The sequence below is a fragment of the Esox lucius genome, chromosome 22 (genome assembly GCF_011004845.1).
Source record: "Esox lucius isolate fEsoLuc1 chromosome 22, fEsoLuc1.pri, whole genome shotgun sequence".
Classification (NCBI taxonomy): domain Eukaryota; kingdom Metazoa; phylum Chordata; class Actinopteri; order Esociformes; family Esocidae; genus Esox; species Esox lucius.
In genome coordinates this window covers 6,824,939-6,843,422 of record NC_047590.1, presented here as the reverse complement: position 1 = coordinate 6,843,422, position 18,484 = coordinate 6,824,939, and the positions used below count along the sequence as shown (strand labels likewise).

The following is an 18,484-nucleotide window of genomic DNA, read 5'->3' as shown; positions in this document are numbered from 1 at the left end:
GTTTTCTGTTTTCGCCCCGTTGTTCTGGCGTGGCTCCTACATCGGAATGCTCACCTGTGTGTTCTTCCCTCCAGGCTGAGGGCCATCCACGCCAAGCGGACAGGGAGGCGAGAGGCCAGCACAGGGGGCGAGGAGAACCAGCTCCTGGGCACCCCCTCCTCCGGACTCAAGCGTAAGAGGAAGGCGGGAGCGGACAGCGACGAGGACGACGAGGACGACGAGGACAGCGATGACCCGGCAGACGACGAGGAGGAGGAAGAGGAGGAGGAGATGAAGAAAGGGAAGAAAGTGGAAACGTGCGACGAGGACGACGGGGACCAGGCCAGCAGCGTGGAGGAGCTGGAGAAACAGATAGACAAGTTGTCCAAGGTGAGTCCATATCGCTGAGCTCCGACAGATCGGACGCCGGACAGTGACACGTTACAGGTCCGTTCTTAACGCCTCCATTGGTCTCCGTTGGTTTTCCGCAGCAACAGCAGCAGGTGAGGAGGAAGCTGTTTGAGGCGTCCCACTCCCTGCGCTCCATGATGTACGGCCAGGACCGCTTCCGCCGCCGCTACTGGGTGCTGCCCCACTGCGGGGGGGTCTTCGTCGAGGCTATGGAGAGCGGCGAGAGCGCAGAGGAGCGGGAGAAGGAGAGGAGGAGAGCGGCTGCCATGGAGGAGCTCGTTAAGGAGGAGCTGCAGGAGGAGGAGGTGCAGAAGGAGAATCTTGGTTTGGTCTACGAGAAGAGGAGCGCCTGCGCCAAGGCGGGGTCAGCTGAAGCGAAGGGGGAGAAAGGTTCTCCCAATCTGTTCCTCCAGCAGCCGGGCTCTCTGTCCAAACTGAGCACGCTCATCGATGTTGCTAAGGAGGTCCCCAAGGACACCCCGAAAGCCGAGGAAGAGCCCCACCCCAAACACAGCCCCACACCGCCGCCGCACTCCGTCACCACGACAACAATGACGACGGCGCCATCCTTCCCAACCCACGGTGCTTGCCAGACGGCCTTACCCACAAGCCCTTGTGCAGCAGCGAAACCTGCCACCCCCACCGCCTCGCCCCCCTCCTCATCGGTCGTGAGCCCCCTGCCTCAGCTCTGCAGCCCCGGGAAGACCTCCTGCACTGCACCTCCACAGCACCAGTACCTCCCCAGTGACCAGCTCCTCAGGGTCCTGACGGAGCGGAGCGGTCACTGGTTCAGCCTGCTCCCCCGCTCCCCATGTGACGACACCTCCCTGATCACCTCCCCCGGGCCTCTCCAGTCCTCGCCGTTGCTTCCCTCTGGCCTCACGCGGCCCAGGTCTCCTCCGGCCTCCCCCGCGCTGCCCCTCACCCCCTCCGCGGCGTCGGCTTCACCCAGCCCCCTCCAATCAGCAGGCCTCAGCAGCTACCCCCTGTCCGCCCTGCAGGTCAGTACGCCCCCCCCCACTGACCAGCTGACTGACCAACAGACAAACACACTGGGGGAATCTCAATAGAAACACTGAATGACATCCTAATAATTGCCACCCCTTAATAAAACGGGGTAAGACCAATATCCAATTATCCAATCAGGACGTTGTGTGTATCTCCCCATGCCGTAGGCTAAAGCTGGCGGGTCGTTGCTGGGCCTCCCGGGGTTCTGCGGCAGTTGGCCCAATGGGATGATGAGCCCCAGCCAGCTGCCCTTCTGCCGGAGTCCGCTGGCCTGCCACGCTGCCCTGGGCGCCCCGGAGGGCACCGCACCGCCCAGTGTCTCCAGCAAAAGCGAGTCGCCGGTACCCCCCGGCGAGAAGCCCTCGTACATGGTGCCATCTCCCGCCGCGATGGAAGTGCCCAAGCATTCGGACCACCCCACGCCGCGGCCCATCCCTGAGGGTACGTGCCTGTGTGTGTGTGTGTGTGTGTGTGTCTGTGTGTGAAAGCGATGAGTCATGAGGTATCTGCTCATTCAGTTAACCTCAGTCGTTCCCAAACATTGTGTTTGTTCTCAGTTTATTCAGTGTTCATGGAAAATGCACTGACAGAGTTTTACTGTTTTTCCCAACCAACGGCCAAGCAAGAGCTTAGCTGCCTTACGCCTTCAACTGTGCTTTTTAGTCTTCTGAATCAGAAACTTTGACTCCTAACACTTTAGGTCAATTCCAGTGGGCATAAGGGCGAGTCTCAATAGGGTACGTCCGGATGTTGGCATTAAATCTCGTTCTCTACCTCCCCAGATTGCAAGTTTATAGGGTTTTCTAGCGTTCTTATGCCACTTAGCATTGCCTCGTGAAAACGAACTCGTTCTTCATTCAAACCAGACACAGAGACCACAGGCTAATCTGACTCTGGGGAACTAGATAAAGGACCTTACTGACAAGAATCCCAAAGGTATCCCTTTTGAGTTATGTTTCCGTAACATTTCTTTATGTGCCGTGTGTGTGTGTGTGTGTGTGTGTAGAGATGCTGTCAGGCTGGTGGCGGGTGGTGGACATCGAAGAGCTGCGCTCCCTGGTGAAGTCTCTCCACTGCCGAGGCATCAGGGAGAAGGTCCTGCATAAACAGATGCAGAAGTACATGGAGCTCATTCCACAGGTCTGCACCAAATACAGGGACGGTGAGTACTGATTCAGGCACAGACAAAGCCAGTCCATGTGTAGGTCTGTCTGTCAGCCACTCGCTCAGTCAGGGGGTCCAGCTGCCCGTCTGTCATTAGTGGGCCACTCGCTCAGTTGTTACACATCTGCATGGCCTCGGCTGAGTAGACTTAGTCAGTAGATACCAGTGATGTGAATGAATGGGGTAGCTTTGGTTAGCGGGAGTCAAACTCCGCAGAGCTCCTGCTGGCAGTGCTGACTTTCAGAAAGACATGTTGAACACTGCGTCTGCACACTGAATTGTTTATCCGTGTTTTGTCCTTGTGGCTATGGTTCTGTATTAACCAGGGCAGGGCTGTGCGGGTGTGTGTGTAACGTGTGGTGTGTGTCTGTAGCGTGTATGTAAGAGACTATAGTGCATGGGAGGTGTGTGACTGTAGTGTGTGTGAGTTATGACTGAGTCGTGTGAGGTGTGTGAGTGTAGCGTGTGAGGTATGACTGAGGTGTGTGAGGTGTATTAGTGTAGCGTGTGTGAGGTATGACTGAGGCTTGTGAGGTGAGTGAGTGGAGCGTGTGTGAGGTATGACGGAGGCGTGTGAGGTGTGTGAGGTACAACTGACGCGCGTGAGGTGTATTAATGTAGCGTGTGAGGTATGACTGAGGCATGTGAGGTTTATTAGTGCAGCGTGTGAGGTATGTCTGAGGCGTGTGAGGTGTGTGAGTATAGCGTGTGAAGTATGACTGAGGCGTGTGAGGTGTGTGAGTGTAGCGTGTGTGAGGTACGACTGGTGTAACTCCTGTGTCCTGTGGTCCTCTGTGTTGTGCAGTGGCCATGATCGAGCTGTGCGAGCTGGAGGAGAGCCAGGTGAGTGTGGAGTCGGTGCGGGGCTGGTGTGTGGAGGAGCAGGCCATGGAGATGGACATCGCCGTGCTGCAGCAGGTGGAGGAGCTGGAGAGGAAGGTGACCACTGCCAGCCTTCAGGTCAAGGTGAGTGCTTGGTCTGTGTCTATGATGGGAAGCTTCACTTTAATATAGTTACTAGGGACCAGACACTCCGCCTGCCCTTTACAGTGAATGTAGTGTTAGAATGTAGCGTTAGAATGTAGCGTTAGAATGTAGCGTTAGAATGTAGCGTTAGAATGTAGTGTTAGAATGTAGCGTTAGAATGTAGTGTTAGAATGTAGCGTTAGAATGTAGCGTTAGAATGTAGCGTTAGAATGTAGTGTTAGAATGTAGCGTTAGAATGTAGCGTTAGAATGTAGCGTTAGAATGTAGTGTTAGAATGTAGTGTTAGAATGTAGCGTTAGAATGTAGCGTTAGAATGTAGCGTTAGAATGTAGCGTTAGAATGTAGCGTTAGAATGTAGTGTTAGAATGTAGCGTTAGAATGTAGTGTTAGAATGTAGTGTTAGAATGTATAGGTAGAATTTAGAGTTTGACCAGTCTTAAATAGTTTGGCCTGTGACCCTGAACTCTACAAACGCATCCAATTATTTGCGCTTCCAGGTCGAGGATTTCAGATTTCAATACTATGACAATTTCCCAAAATAATTTGGTGACAACTGATTGATCACAGAACTATAAAACAGGATACACGTTACCCTGCATGCTGATCAACAAGCATATCGGTTAATGCAGTATTTCAAGATAAAAGCTCTTGGCTACTATATTTAGATGAGCTAGTTCAGGGCTGCAACATAATCACAAGATGTCCGTGGGCCCCAGGATGTTTCCGAAACCCTAGGGTTTCTAGGGTTCTAGGGTTTTGTCTCATGTAATGCTTCATGGGGAGTACCACTGTACGTGTTGAAACACTACATTACCCAGCATTCCTCCGTGTGCAGGGCTGGATGTATCCCGAGCCCCAATCGGAGCGGGAGGACCTGGTGTACCACGAGCACAAGCCCTTCCCCAAACACCAGCCGGGGACGGGCGGCGGCGACAAGGACCCCAAGGACCACCCGGAGGACCGGGCGGACCACAAGCCGGGCGGCGCGCTGCGCCACGTGGACAACCCCCTGGACATAGCGGTGACGCGCCTGGCGGACCTGGAGAGGAACATTGAGAGAAGGTACCTGAGGAGCCCCTTAGGAACCACCATTCAGATCAGGCTGGATAATGTGGGCGGTACCGGTACGGTCACTGTCCCCGCCCCTGCTCCATCCTCTAGTGCTGACAGGGAAGGGTAGGTCATCCAGCATTAAACCAAACACTTCTGTGTGCTTTTTTTCCCTCTTATGTTACAAAGAGAAAGGCATCCACCTTCGCTGCCTGCAGCTGTCACTGTCCCTTGTGTCCATCTTGTTTTGCCGTCTTTTTCGCAGGGGGTGTGGTGGGGGGCATTTTATAGTCTACTGGTTTGCGGATAATTCTCATCATGCTGGTTGTTTTTCACGTATTTTTGGTTTTGCTTTTTTTCCCCGTTGGGATTTTTCCGTTTCGTTCTCCGGTATTCCTGCATGGTGTTTTTGCGGTAACCATGACATCATCTTCCACCCAGTCTTCCTCCTCTTCCTGTGTCTGCATGTCACGCCTCCATGGCAGTATGTCATATAGACCTGTCTGTCTGTCAGCCTGTCTGTCGGTCAGCCTGTCTGTCTGTCAGCCTGTCTGCCTCCTCCTCACTCACTCTTCCTTACTCATTCTCTTACTTTTGTCTGTCTGCACAGCTGCAGATTTATCTAGTTCTAGTGAGTGTGTTTATGTATGTATGTGTGTGTGTGTGTGTGTGTGTGTGTGCACGGCCACGAGTATGAGTCCCTCCCCGTGATGTGTGCGTGTGTGTTGCCTCCCACAGGGGTGAGGAGGAAGTGGCCCATGGGATGAAGGTGTGGAGGAAGGCCCTGGGTGAGGTCCGAAGTGCCGCCCAGCTGGCCATGTGTCTGCAGCAGCTCCAGAAGTCCATCGCCTGGGAGAGGTCCATAATGAAAGTGGTGAGTTGGAGCGACATAAGATGCCCGGTACTGCATTTCAACATGTTAGGGAAGCAAACGCTGTAGGGCAGGTGCTAGGCAACGCAGTTCCTGGTAGTTCCTGAAAAACATAAATGAGGAAACTTGTCTCCCCCCCCACCATCACCCCAGTACTGTCAGATCTGCAGGAAGGGCGACAATGAGGACCTGCTCCTGCTGTGTGACGGCTGTGACAAAGGCTGCCACACGTACTGTCACAAACCCAAGATCACCACCATCCCAGAGGGGGACTGGTACTGCCCCGCCTGCATCTCTAAGGTGACCCCACCTGCCTGAGACACTGTCACAGCATCCCTCATGTACCCATGTAGACCCGTCATGTACCCATACTTCATGTCCGCACTGCGTCAGTGTGAAAGTACACCTGTTGTCATTGTGTGATGTATGTAGAAAACCTACTGCAAATATCAACACAATAAGCTGATGTAAAGGACTGCATTGTTGCATGTCACTGAACGTTTATGCAGCTGTATGACGTCCTGTGTGTTGACCTCCCAACTCAGGCAAGTGGCCCGTCTCCCAAGAACAAGAAGCCTCAGAGCAAACCCCCAGCGGGAGGAAGCGGTAAGAAACCAACCACCGCAGAGGCGAAGAGGAATGGGAAGCAGGCCGGGAACAGTAACGGGACCGCGGACGTGCCTGAAGACAACCCACCGAGTGCTGGCAGCACACCGAAGAAATGCGGAGCAAAGGAAACCCCCAACAGGAAGAGGAAAGTAGAGGAGAGTCCCGCCCCATCTCAAGCCCCGCCCACACCCCAGTCACCCAATCAGGACAGCCCTGTGTGTGTGAAGAGAGCAAAGACAGCCAGAGACAACAACCGAGATCTTGGCTTGTGCAGGTAGGGTCCTACATCATAACATGCTTTAGTCATGGACCAGGGCAGGTAGAGTCCTACATCATAACATGCTTTAGTCATAGAACAGGGCAGGTAGAGTCCTACATCATAGCATGCTTTAGTCATGGATCTGGGCAGGTAGACTCCTACATCATAACATGCTTTAGTCATGGATCTGGGCAGGTTGGGTCCTACATCATAACATGCTTTAGTCATGGATCTGGGCAGGTAGAGTCCTAATTCATAACACGGTTTAGTAGTCATAGAACAGGGCAGGTAGACTCCTACATCAGAACATGCTTTAATCATGGATCTGGGCAGGTAGACTCCTACATCATAACATCATAGAGCCCTATTCATAACATGCTTTAGTCATAGAACAGGGCAGGTAGACTCCTACATCATAACATGCTTTAGTCATGGATCTGGGCAGGTAGACTCCTACATCATAACATGCTTTAGTCATGGATCTGGGCAGGTAGACTCCTACATCATAACATGCTTTAGTCAAGGATCTGGGCAGGTAGAGTCCTACATCATAACATGCTTTAGTCATGGATCTGGGCAGGTAGAGTCCTACATCATAAAATGCTTTAGTCATAGAACAGGGCAGGTAGACTCCTACATCATAACATGCTTTAGTCATGGATCTGGGCAGGTAGAGTGCTCAAATCATTACATGTTTGGTGTGTCATGGGAAAGTGGGTCAAGCCATCAATTATTTTCTGTTTAAAATTTGTATTTATTTAAAATAAATTGCACATTTATTTATTTTTACTTTGGATGCTTTTAATGTTTGTGCTCAGTGGAAAGAGCTACTACTAAAATGTATTTGGATTTCATGTTGTAACATCATGAAATGTGGAGAAGTCCAAGAGTAGGTCAATCATTTTCAGAGCCACTTTGTGTAAATAATTGTCAAAAGTATAGTAGTCATCACTCAGACACGATAGGCTGCTTTACTGGAGACTACACTGAATGCCTAAACACTTGATGTGTCCATTGTGACCTGTCTGTGACCTGTCTGTGACCTGTCTGTGACCTGTCTGTGACCTGTCTGTGACCTGTCTGTGACCTGTGTGTATGTGTTCTGCAGGGTCCTTCTAGCTGAGTTGGAGCGTCACCAGGACGCCTGGCCCTTCCTTAACCCTGTCAACACCAAAGGTGTCCCTGGCTACAGGAAGGTCATCAAGAAGCCCATGGACTTCTCCACCATCAGAGAGAAACTTGTCAGCAGCCAGTGAGTTCACTGTTCCTATAGTTCTACATTTTTTTGTGAGTGATTGGAGATTGGTGGATGCAGCAGAAAACTCCTGGCCAAGAAAATGACGAGTGGCCTCATCTTTTCCCTGATCTTTCGTTTCTCCAGACCAAAGAACCCAAAGTGTCTGGGCATGTGAATATTTGTTTTTCATAGCTGCTTTTTGATACATTTCTAACAAGGTCTAGTTATGGCTTCATCAGGATTTGATGGCAAACTGAATGTTAGTTATTGGTCGTACGCAAACGAATGGCTCTTTTTGAACAACTGTTTTCAGTAATTGTTGGGAACAGAATCGCATTCAGCAAAATAAACTGCTAATTCAGCTCCCAAATGGCGCTCAGTTGAAAATGGCTACAAACCACTGAACCATGAACATGTCCAAATCTCCAATATAGATTTTAAAAATGGACTAGAATAATGCGCTCTACTCACTCTTCATTGTTTCTGCCTGTGCGGTTACACCATCTTTGTGAATAATTTTGTTTATCTGCAGATAACATCTAAAAAAGCTAAAAAGGCATGCAAAGCAGTGGTGACAAATGAGCGTCTCATTTCACCAAATCAATTTGAATTCCAAAGTTTACCAGAAAGAGATGTTTGTTCACAAACAGTCCATCCGTACTGCACATTAGTAGAAAGCACCCAGCTTATTCGGCTGCGTTATGATGAACTTCACAGGGTGGTGAAAGTGCACTGGGATTACCGTAAAGCTCTGTTCTAGTAGTAGTCAACAGTCTTATTCTGGTTACGTGACTGATCTTTTTCAGTAGTGCACGTAATGATATACACCTCCAGAGAACACATCATGGGGAATGTACATCATGGGGAATGTACATTGTGGTGGTTCAAACACAGATTTTTCCCAGTGTGCCCTGCTTCTGCTTTCTATAGTGTCTTTAATAACAGACAGAATGTTGGAGCCTAATCTCAAAGGAACACATTTCAAATGTATGTACATATGTACAGTGGGGAGAACAAATATTTGATACACTGCCGCTTTTCCCACTTACAAAGCATGTTAGAGGTCTGTAGCTTTTATCATAGGTACACTTCAACTGTGAGAGACAGGACAAAAATCCTGAAAAATCTCATTGTATGATTTTTAAAGAATTAATTTGCATTTTATTATATACATAAGTATTTGATCACCGACCAACCAGTAAGAATTCCGGCTCTCACAGACCTGTTAGTTTTTCTTTAAGAAGCCTTTCTGTTCTCCACTCATTACCTGTATTAACTGCACCTGTTTGAACTTGTTACCTGTATAAAAGACACCTGTCCACACACTCAATCAAACAGACTCCAACCTCTCCACAATGGCCAAGACCAGAGAGCTGTGTAAGGACATCAGGGATAAAATTGTAGACCTGCACAAGGCTGGGATGGGCTACAGGACAATAGGCAAGCAGCTTGGTGAGAAGGCAACAACTGTTGGCGCAATTTTTAGAAGAGTCCTACAAGACTCCTACAAGAAGAAGTTCAAGATGACGGTCAATCTCCCTCGGTCTGGGGCTCCATGCAAGATCTCATCTCGTGGGGAATCAGTGATCATGAGGAAGGTGAGGGATCAGCCCAGAACTACACGGCAGGACCTGGTCAATGGCCTGAAGAGAGCTGGGACCACAGTCTCAAAGAAAACCATTAGTAACACACTACGCCATCATGGATTAAAATCCTGCACCGCATGCAAGGTCCCCCTGCTTAAGCCAGCGCATGTCCAGGCCCGTCTGAAGTTTGCCAATGACCATCTGGATGATCCAGAGGAGGAATGGGAGAAGGTCATGTGGTCTGATTAGACAAAAATAGAGCTTTTTAGTCTAAACTCCACTTGCTGTGTTTGGAGGAAGAAGAAGGATGAGTACAACCCCAAGAATACCATCCCAACCGTGAAGCATGGAGGTAGAAACATCATTCTTTGTGGATGCTTTTCTGCAAAGGGGACAGGACGACTATTGAGGGGAGGATGGATGGGGCCATGTATCGCGAGATCTTGGCCAACAACCTCCTTCCCTCAGTAAGAGCATTGAAGATGGGTCGTGGCTGGGTCTTCCAGCATGACAACGACCCGAAACACACAGCTAGGGCAACTAAGAAGTGGCTCCGTAAGAAGCATCTCAAGGTCCTGGAGTGGCCTAGCCAGTCTCCAGACCTGAACCCAATAGAAATTCTTTGGAGGGAGCTGAAAGTCCGTATTGCCCAGCGACAGCCCCGAAACCTGAAGGATCTGGAGAAGGTCTGTATTGAGGAGTGGGACAAAATCCCTGCTGCAGTGTGTGCAAACCTGGTCAAGAACTACAGGAAACGTATGATCTCTGGAATTGCAAACAAAGGTTTCTGTACCAAATATTAAGTTCTGCTTTTCTGATGTATTAAATACTTATATCATGCAATAAAATGCAAATGAATTACTTAAAAATCATACAAAGGGATTTTCTGGATTTTTGTTTTAGATTCCGTCACTCACAGTTTAAGAGTACCTATGATAAAATTACAGACCTCTACATACTTTGTAAGTGGGAAAACCTGCAAAATCGGCAGTGTATCAAATACTTGTTCTCCCCACTGTATATATACACAAGTTTTTTATTACACTGAGATGTAGGCTACATCACGTAAATTAATTTGCTGACAGATTAGAAGAGTTAAAAAATTTGAAGGAAGAGGCTGAGGGAGGGAGATGATCGCCTACATAAAAAGTGTACAAAGAGTTAACTGCTTGTGCACAAATGTTTCATCATCATTATTTTGGAGAAGAAAAAGTGAGATGAGGGCTAGGCCGGAATTGCCCCGCAAAGTCACGTAATCTCGCTACACAGAGTTTAAAATGTAAACCTATAGGATCAGGTGGTTTCGTGAGGCTAGGATCTGGGGTCACTGGTGAAAATAAAACAAGATATATTATAAATGAATTACTTATTTACTTACAATGATCTGTGCTTTTTCATTCAGGTATCAAAATCTGGAGACCTTCATCATAGACGTCAACTTGGTGTTTGATAACTGTGAAAAGTTTAATGAAGACAATTCAGACATTGGGCGAGCGGGACACAACATGAGGAAGTTCTTTGACAAGAGATGGACAGAGCTTTTGAAGCAAACAAACTAATACATCTGTTGTTTTACCAGTCACCATCAACGTCTAAAACCAGACCTCCAGTAAAATTCCATTTTGCTTTTTAAAACACCATGTGTTAGGAACGAGAAGATGACCTGTCTGTACCTTTGAAAACCTTTTGGGCGTTCAAGCAAAATGTCACCTTGAGTCGACGGACTTATAACGCTTGTGTTGCTACACAGTACAACAGGGATCAAAACACCCAAAGAGTCCTACACAATATCAGCTGGGTGTCCTAGTGCAATACCATTTCCTATTCAAGATCATTGCACTGAATCTTCATCTTCATCAACCACCCGAGATCTCTCTGCGGTAGAATACTTTCCACTACTTGTAAATAACCATTTTTTTATTTAATCGTATTATAGTGAATGTATTTAATTTTTTTAATAATTATTTATGAATCAATAAATAAAAAATAAAAAAGGTCCACTTCATTTTCTATGAAAAGGAAGAATCAGCTCAACTGCTTTGAATCGAAAGGAATGTCGGTTTTTGTTTTGTGTGTTTTACTTTTCTTTTTTCACAAATATGAAACAAAGCCAAGAAAAAACTTACTGTTTACACTGTTCTATGCTTTTCGGCATCAGAGGACTGTATTCATTATGTAAAACTGTACGACTGCATTTAATTACAAAAACTGCAGAAAACAGTCAGACATTGGTGATACATGTGTATATACTGTTTATTAATGTCAATATTCAAGTCTTGTTTGAACGATGTGTACAAATTCTTTAAGATATCAGATATTGTTTATGCCTTAGAATGATTGTAGCATTCTATTCTATTTTAGTGAAAGTGATGAACATTATCATAAATATTGTTTGTACAATATATACATATCCTCTGCAAACACTGTGGTATCCTCAATCTTGGTAGTGCCTGCCCTTCGACAAGGGTGTAGGGGATATTTTGTTTTCCTTTTCCATTTTTATGTTGTTATCTTTTTCTATAATTTCAATCCAACTTAGCCTCCAAAGTCTGACGGTGACACAGTTATCATTCCTATCCTCATGGTAAAAAAAAAAACTACAAAAAAAAAAACATTGAAGTCTTTTTCAGTCTTTTTTTTTCTCTCCCATTTCCCCACATCTGCCTTGCTACATTACAGAGGACATCAGGCCATTTGTAACCACTGTGTTTGAATCTTGCTGTGTGTCGTGGCCTAATGGAGGCAGCTAGAGTTTTTGTACCCAAGTCAGAGTACTTGAAGTTACTTTATTTAAGATATTGTGGGAAAAAAAGTATCATTCTTTTTGTAGAAGCTTTATTTTTCACTAGTGTGTGGCACGGACCTATTAAAGGATGTTTTTCAACCTAGCTTCCCTCTGAGTGTGTTATTTTTACCCTCCCAAGCCTGTCTTATGAAATGTACCATGCAATACTTGCGTCCTTCAACTCATAACACAGTCTTTATCCCGGAAATACATGTACCGTGGTTTTAGCTTTCAGGTGTGAAGGTACTTCAATGAACCTACATGATACAAAACAAGAATGTATTCACTCACTACTGTAAGTTGCTTTGGATAAGAATGTATGATGAATTACTTAAATGTCAATGTAAAACTGTCAAAATAAATATGTACCCTGGTACTACTATGATACTGCCATAGCATAGATGAATCATGAAATCATGAACCATCTTTTGCTCAGTTCTAGTAGGATGGTGCTACTATTCACAAGTGGAGTGCGGAATGATGGGGGTCAGTTTACCCACGTTTTTTGTATCGCTATTAGAGGAGAGGTCACATAAAGAGTCTCAAGACTCTTAAATAGCATAAATATAAGACAGTAGAAGAATGTCACAGTTCTTCATTTATAGTACATTTATGTAAGAGCTGTTTCATGACATAAAGAACAAATCATGATTAGAAGAACAAAGATATTTGGGTGTATAACTTTACTGCAAGAAATGCTGGAATCATATTGTTTTGAATGTTATAGGCCTACAGACATACATTTAAATTAGCAATATACGTGATAATTGTTTATGTTCATATCATTGCTCTTTAAGTGTGCACCAGATATCAGTGAACTGGCTAAAGTGTACTGTTGATAGTCCCAATTACCTATAGCCCAATTACCTATAGCTGTAAAACATTAATTATGATCCACACTGGGTAGTTGTAAGAAATAAGACAGATCAACAAAGGTAACTACACAGTGACTTGTCATGATCTAATTGCTCAAACGAGTGATGGGCAACCGATGCGTTTTGTATTATTTGAGGCTCGTGTCAAACACACGGAGAAGCTTCTCATTAGATTACTGTGCACGGCAGTGACATCTGCTGGTCAGAAATACAAATTGCATGTTTGCGCAAACCGAAGTATTTTTCCTGTGTTGCAACATGCTAACGATGGTGTTCAGTGAATCCTGCGTGTTCCTCTTTGATCGTAACACTTCAGTAAATATTTAAGTATGCACCCGTAGTAATGTTTATGGTGATGAAGAACACTCTCAGCATAAACAAAATAAAAAATAATATTTGAACAATAGATTTTGTGGTTTTAAGATTTTTTTGTAATACTTCAAAACAGGTAGTAGGCCCGACAGGTTCGATCACGTTCCAGTAAATTATTTATAATAAACCTATATGTAAGTCCTCAGCATTACAACACCACAACTCTAGTAAATACTAAAAACTGTTGTAAATAAGTTGTAAAGTAGAGGTCGGTAATTGAAAGCAGCTAAGATTTGAAGAAAAAACTTTGAGCCAGCATTTTGCAACATTTAATCACGCAGGGTTGCCTCGGATATCACAGCTCCCTGATGTGCAAGTTTGAAACTATGACGTCATATAACGTTACGTACAACGCTACGCATTCCGCTGAGGGAACACAACGGGGCAAAGTTAATGGAAGTGTCAAATGGGTTCACTTTTCACGACGTTAGGGAAATTGGTTTCATCAGTAGTGTATTGAAAACTGAATGGTGTTTCGGAGCTCACGTCTCAGTTGTGCCATCACTGGTTGAAACCATATCCTTGATAGGGCATAATGTTCACAAGTAGTCATTTTCAGTCATCTTGTTTGCTTTGGCTCAATCTTCCAGTCTGGAAAACTGGAAAATAAGAACCTGTTGAAATACTGGCTTCCAGTTACAGGCTGTGCATCTATTTTTGGGATGTGTCTCACCTGTCTCTCACCTGGGACTCCCAGACAGGTATGGCTGCGTTCTACGTAAACAGGAAAAGGAGTGTTAGGAAGGTCTATAAAATGGACACCAAGTACAGGTGTGAGGTAGGGACATTCTTAGACAGGACCCAGACTCTATGTGAGGTAGAGTCATTCTTAGACAGGACCCAGACTCTATGTGAGGTAGAGTCATTCTTAGACAGGACCCAGACTCTATGTGAGGTAGAGTCATTCTTAGACAGGACCCAGACTCTATGTGAGGTAGAGTCATTCTTAGACAGGACCCAGACCCTATGTGAGGTAGAGTCATTCTTAGACAGGACCCAGACTTTATGTGAGGTAGAGTCATTCTTAGACAGGACCCAGACTCTATGTGAGGTAGAGTCATTCTTAGACAGGACCCAGACTCCATGCTGGGGGATTTTGACATCAAGCAGAGTTTTGTCGGTGACAAGACCAGCTACAGGATAAAATGACTGAGGGGGTATTTAAAAAAAAAAATCTAATTCATATACCATTTACAGTGTTTATGGGGGGAAAAACTAGGGGGGGCACAGCTTCTATCTGGAGGGACAATGTATCCCTTTGCCCCCGCCCCGTAGATCTGGGCCTGGTCGGTGAGATCACAGATGTCAACATGAGACAAGCTCTCCAATGCCATAATCACAGCTTTGCACGATGGGAAATGTTTACCACGAGGGACATTTTCTGACTTGGGATCCATCAATATGAAGTCCATATCTGTGTTTTATATTTGTATCATTGCGCTCCAGTGTGTACATGTCATCAGTGAGTATCCTTCGAATTAAGGAAAATTCTATAATTAAGTATTATGTCCTGATTACTTTTCATTCAAAAACAGACATAATTGCACACATTTTTTTTCACAAAACTATTCGATTTGCATAGTGTGAGCCCAGGTTACCAATTAACAGGAGTCTTAATGCTTGCATCCAGTAGTGGAGAACCATGCTGATTGCTGTATGTATGTGACACCCAATTAATATATTAAATAAAAAATACAATGCTGTGCAGAAGTATTGGCACTAAATATGCAACAAAAAAAATGATGCCACAAAGTAGAGTGAAATCCGGGGGAACAAATGACTGCTGTCCTCAAGAGACCTGGGATTTGACCTGGGACAACACACATTTCGCATCACTTAAATCGGGTCCCCAATTAGAGGCAACCAGATGCAGCTGCCTCTAATTGGAGAGAACAGAAAACAGTAATGCAATTTATGTAAAAACTGATGGAAAGCTGGCAACCTACATGTTTCTCACCTTGACCTTCTTCTTTGGGTATGGATACATTTTCTGTTCTCATCTCAACCAGTCAGGGCAAATTACTGAGTAGACACTGATCAGAGGGAGCCTATTTATTTTGTCATCATGTACACTTATCAAAAAGTATTTGACAGTATTTTTAAACTACAAATTACAAAACACTAAAGCATTTTGATCCAAAATACAAAGCCATTTTCAGCAACCCTATCAAATACTAATAATGAAATACTATTTTGTATTTTAAATACATGTATCATAAATACTGCCCATCCCTGCTTACAAGGCACTTTCAGAGCGGTCTCGTGAAGGCAGTTTCTATGACTTGTCTGTGGCTGAGATATGAATGTCGGCCTTGTGGTGATTTCCAGGCCTTCAGTCAGTGTCCATATTCATTTAAATTCATTAACTTAAATGAATTAAATTAAAAAAGACATACATGATGAATGAATAAACATGATGCTTGCTTGTATGAAAATAACCTTTGTTCTCTTTCGGGGCTGCTGTTTTCACACTGGCAGGCCAATTCTGATTTCACAATAGGTCTTTGACCAGTCAGACAAGCTATGAAACAAAATCAATAAACAATGAAAGATCTGGTGAAAAACATTGGGAAATCGGAATGTGTCCGCCTGTACAAATGGAGTCTAATGAACGCGTGAGTATCTGTTTGAAAAGCACCCTGGGTCTGAAAGAAAACAGATAAACAATGGTAAGTCTTAGGTAGTTTGGTTCCATTGTCTAATATGTTATAATAATAAAAGCAACCTCATAATCTGTAGATCTGTGGACCCTTTCCTCTACTGCTGTAATTCCAATGTGTAGCTAGTTCAGGTGCACTGTAGTTATAACATGTCTTAACCGTTAGCAGGTCCTCATTAATAATTGTATTTGTTTGTATGTATATTTCATGTATATTTCTCCACAGGCTCTATTGAATGGAATGAGTCCGTTGCTAAGTCTTCTCATCATTGGTTCTCTCCATTTGGCTTCAACAGGTATTGTGTTAATAGCCAATTACATTCCTTTATGTTCTCTAACTCTGGCAATGTCATGCTTCACTACGAGTTCTGCTCTTAAAATCTGTTTGTTAAAGTTTGTTAGCTTTACTAAATGTGGTTGTACAGTATAAAGCCCACAGAACAGGTACCAGCCTTGAATGGTTGGAAGTTGCCCAAACAAATCTAGTCCAGAATAATTTATGCCATGGAGCATTCAGTTTTAACATTGTACAGTTTTGGATCAGAGTTTTCAATGTTCCTGAATTGAAATTATCATAGCAATTAAATGTCAGTTCTCTACCTAAGTGACTAAGGGAAAGTGACCACTCAACCCTGTCACTGTCACATTAATCCAGACATGGGTTTAAATACTATTTACAATTATCCAGCTGTGCTTGAGCTTGCCTGTCACAATGAATCCAATAGAACTGTCCTGACAGTGGTGACTTGTCCGCCTGTCCCAGTGTCCTAGTATTTGAGTCATGGGATACATGTTTCCTCTCTCCCCTGTTTAGAGAGGCCCATGAAAAAAACGTTGGTGTTTCCAGTGGCAACTGACACCAGCTATGTGGAGCTGATGCCTCAGAAAGACCTCTCCATAGCTTCTTTTACCCTGTGCATGCAGCTGGCCACCGAACTGGCAAAAGGCAAACGTGAGATTATCCTGTTTGCCTACCGCACAGAGCAGTTTGACGAGCTCAACGTGTGGAGAGAATCTGATGGCACTTATCAGATGTTCATGCAAAGTAGTAAAAATGGAGTGAGCTTCAACCTGCCTGAGCTCAATACCATCCAGACCCACCTGTGTCTCACCTGGGAGTCACAGACAGGCATGGCTGCGTTCTACGTAAACGGGAAAAGGAGTCTTAGGAAGCTCTATAAAATGGGACACCGAGTGCTGCCGGGAGGTAGGGTCATCCTCGGACAGGACCCAGACTCTCTCCTAGGGAATTTTGACATCAATCAGAGTTTTGTCGGTGAGATCACAGATGTCAACATGTGGGACTATGTGCTGTCCACTGCCATGATCAGAGATTTGAATGATGGGAAATGGGTCCCCAGAGGGAACATTTTTGACTGGGAAACCATAAATATGAAACTCAATGGTAATGTCACATTGTTCTCTGAAGATCTGTAATTTGAGTTGTCACCTTGAATGAAAACACTAGGCACAGGAATGTCTTTGTGTGAACTGCAAAGGGTAGAGAATCACATATTAATCAAATCAAATGACAATAATCAGTAGTTCATCATAGATTTACACTTCATTCATGACTGTCTGGAGTATCTGACACTCTGTACAAAATGTCTATTCATCACACAGAAGGACAGACATGACCAGTATATTCAGAACATCAGTAGTTCATCATAGATTTACACATTATTCTATTGTAGTTATTCTATTGGAGGATATGAAAGTGTAATTTTGTATAATGGAACCAAGTACTGAATGTGGTGATTTGATATGGTGACTAAATGGATATACATGATATAATAACTTTTTTCCTGACACCCAGGTGTATTTGCACCAAACACTAGAATATGATTTTATTTGCAAATTAAGTAGGAGTTTAAAGTGTAGTAAGGTTTAATGATCCTCTCTAACTCACATGTGTATACTCAGTTCAGTAGATGGCTAGCCCATGACAATAAGGTTTATCTGCAGACCGCAAGTCAGGGGCATTAATTAATATGGGGGTTCCTGAATATTAAGTTACGCCCACTGATGTTCGCCATTGGTCCGTTTAAATTGGGGTTCCTGAATATTAAGTTACACCCACTGATTTTTGCCATTGGTCCGTTTGGGGACACCCTGGTTTGACACACGGTTCGATGCTAGGTGTTATGTACAGGTATGACACTTACATTGAGTGTGCTAATGGACGAAGAAGAGTTTACAAACATTACAACTTTATTTCAGAGTCTGTGTGATTTCATTCAATATCTTTTGTCAAGATATAACACTAGGTTCAAGCGGTTCAAGCATTGATATAGAAAACAAAAGTGTATTTGCTCTAATGCTCTAATGCTTGTACCAATTATGTAAAATGAACTGGTATTTTCAAATAAAAAATAATTGTAATGGTTTCTCATTCCTTTGACTTGCACTGTTCAATCCAACAGCTATGTTCTAGAAAGTTGAAATTGGTAACTGGAAGTGTTGAATTTTCTATAGCCTGTTGCAGAAAGGTGGCAAGTTTCAATTTGCATCATGTAGAGGTCAGGTCAACATCTGTTTACAGAAATATATTTTTTTCTGGGGGTGCCTGGAACAACACATTTTGAATTCATTGTTGGGAGGAATATTAAGTGTTACATGTCTTAGAATTGAT

General features: G+C 44.6%; 2 protein-coding genes across 16 annotated transcripts in view; both read left to right on the top strand.

Annotated features, from left to right (window-relative positions):
• baz2ba (bromodomain adjacent to zinc finger domain, 2Ba) overlaps positions 1–12,049 on the top strand; it is a 65,644-nt gene extending 53,595 nt beyond the window's left edge. For 10 of the 14 annotated variants that reach the window (XM_029116826.2, XM_029116827.2, XM_029116819.2 and 7 more), the window contains 11 exons: positions 75–369; positions 471–1,391; positions 1,566–1,839; positions 2,405–2,560; positions 3,368–3,528; positions 4,385–4,725; positions 5,338–5,473; positions 5,624–5,770; positions 6,016–6,353; positions 7,447–7,590; positions 10,564–12,049. In XM_029116826.2, the coding sequence (XP_028972659.2) occupies positions 75–369; positions 471–1,391; positions 1,566–1,839; positions 2,405–2,560; positions 3,368–3,528; positions 4,385–4,725; positions 5,338–5,473; positions 5,624–5,770; positions 6,016–6,353; positions 7,447–7,590; positions 10,564–10,720 (3,070 nt within the window). In that variant the 3' untranslated portion in view covers positions 10,721–12,049. The remainder of the gene's footprint in view (positions 1–74; positions 370–470; positions 1,392–1,565; positions 1,840–2,404; positions 2,561–3,367; positions 3,529–4,384; positions 4,726–5,337; positions 5,474–5,623; positions 5,771–6,015; positions 6,354–7,446; positions 7,591–10,563) is intronic. The other 4 variants (XM_029116828.2, XM_029116824.2, XM_029116830.2 and 1 more) reach the window with 1 other exon arrangement.
• A 3,668-nt stretch (positions 12,050–15,717) lies between these two features.
• On the top strand, positions 15,718–18,155 carry LOC105019940 (pentraxin fusion protein). 2 transcript variants are annotated; one of them, XM_010890234.4, is made up of 3 exons: positions 15,718–15,808; positions 16,079–16,148; positions 16,667–18,155. In XM_010890234.4, the coding sequence occupies exons 1-3, from the start codon at positions 15,773–15,775 to the stop codon at positions 17,287–17,289; spliced, it is 729 nt and encodes a 242-aa protein (XP_010888536.2). In that variant the 5' UTR covers positions 15,718–15,772; the 3' UTR covers positions 17,290–18,155. The 2 variants fall into 2 exon arrangements, with proteins under 2 accessions (XP_010888536.2, XP_010888537.2); XM_010890235.5 differs by having other exon boundaries at positions 15,757–15,862.
• The last annotated feature ends 329 nt before the right edge of the window (positions 18,156–18,484 follow it).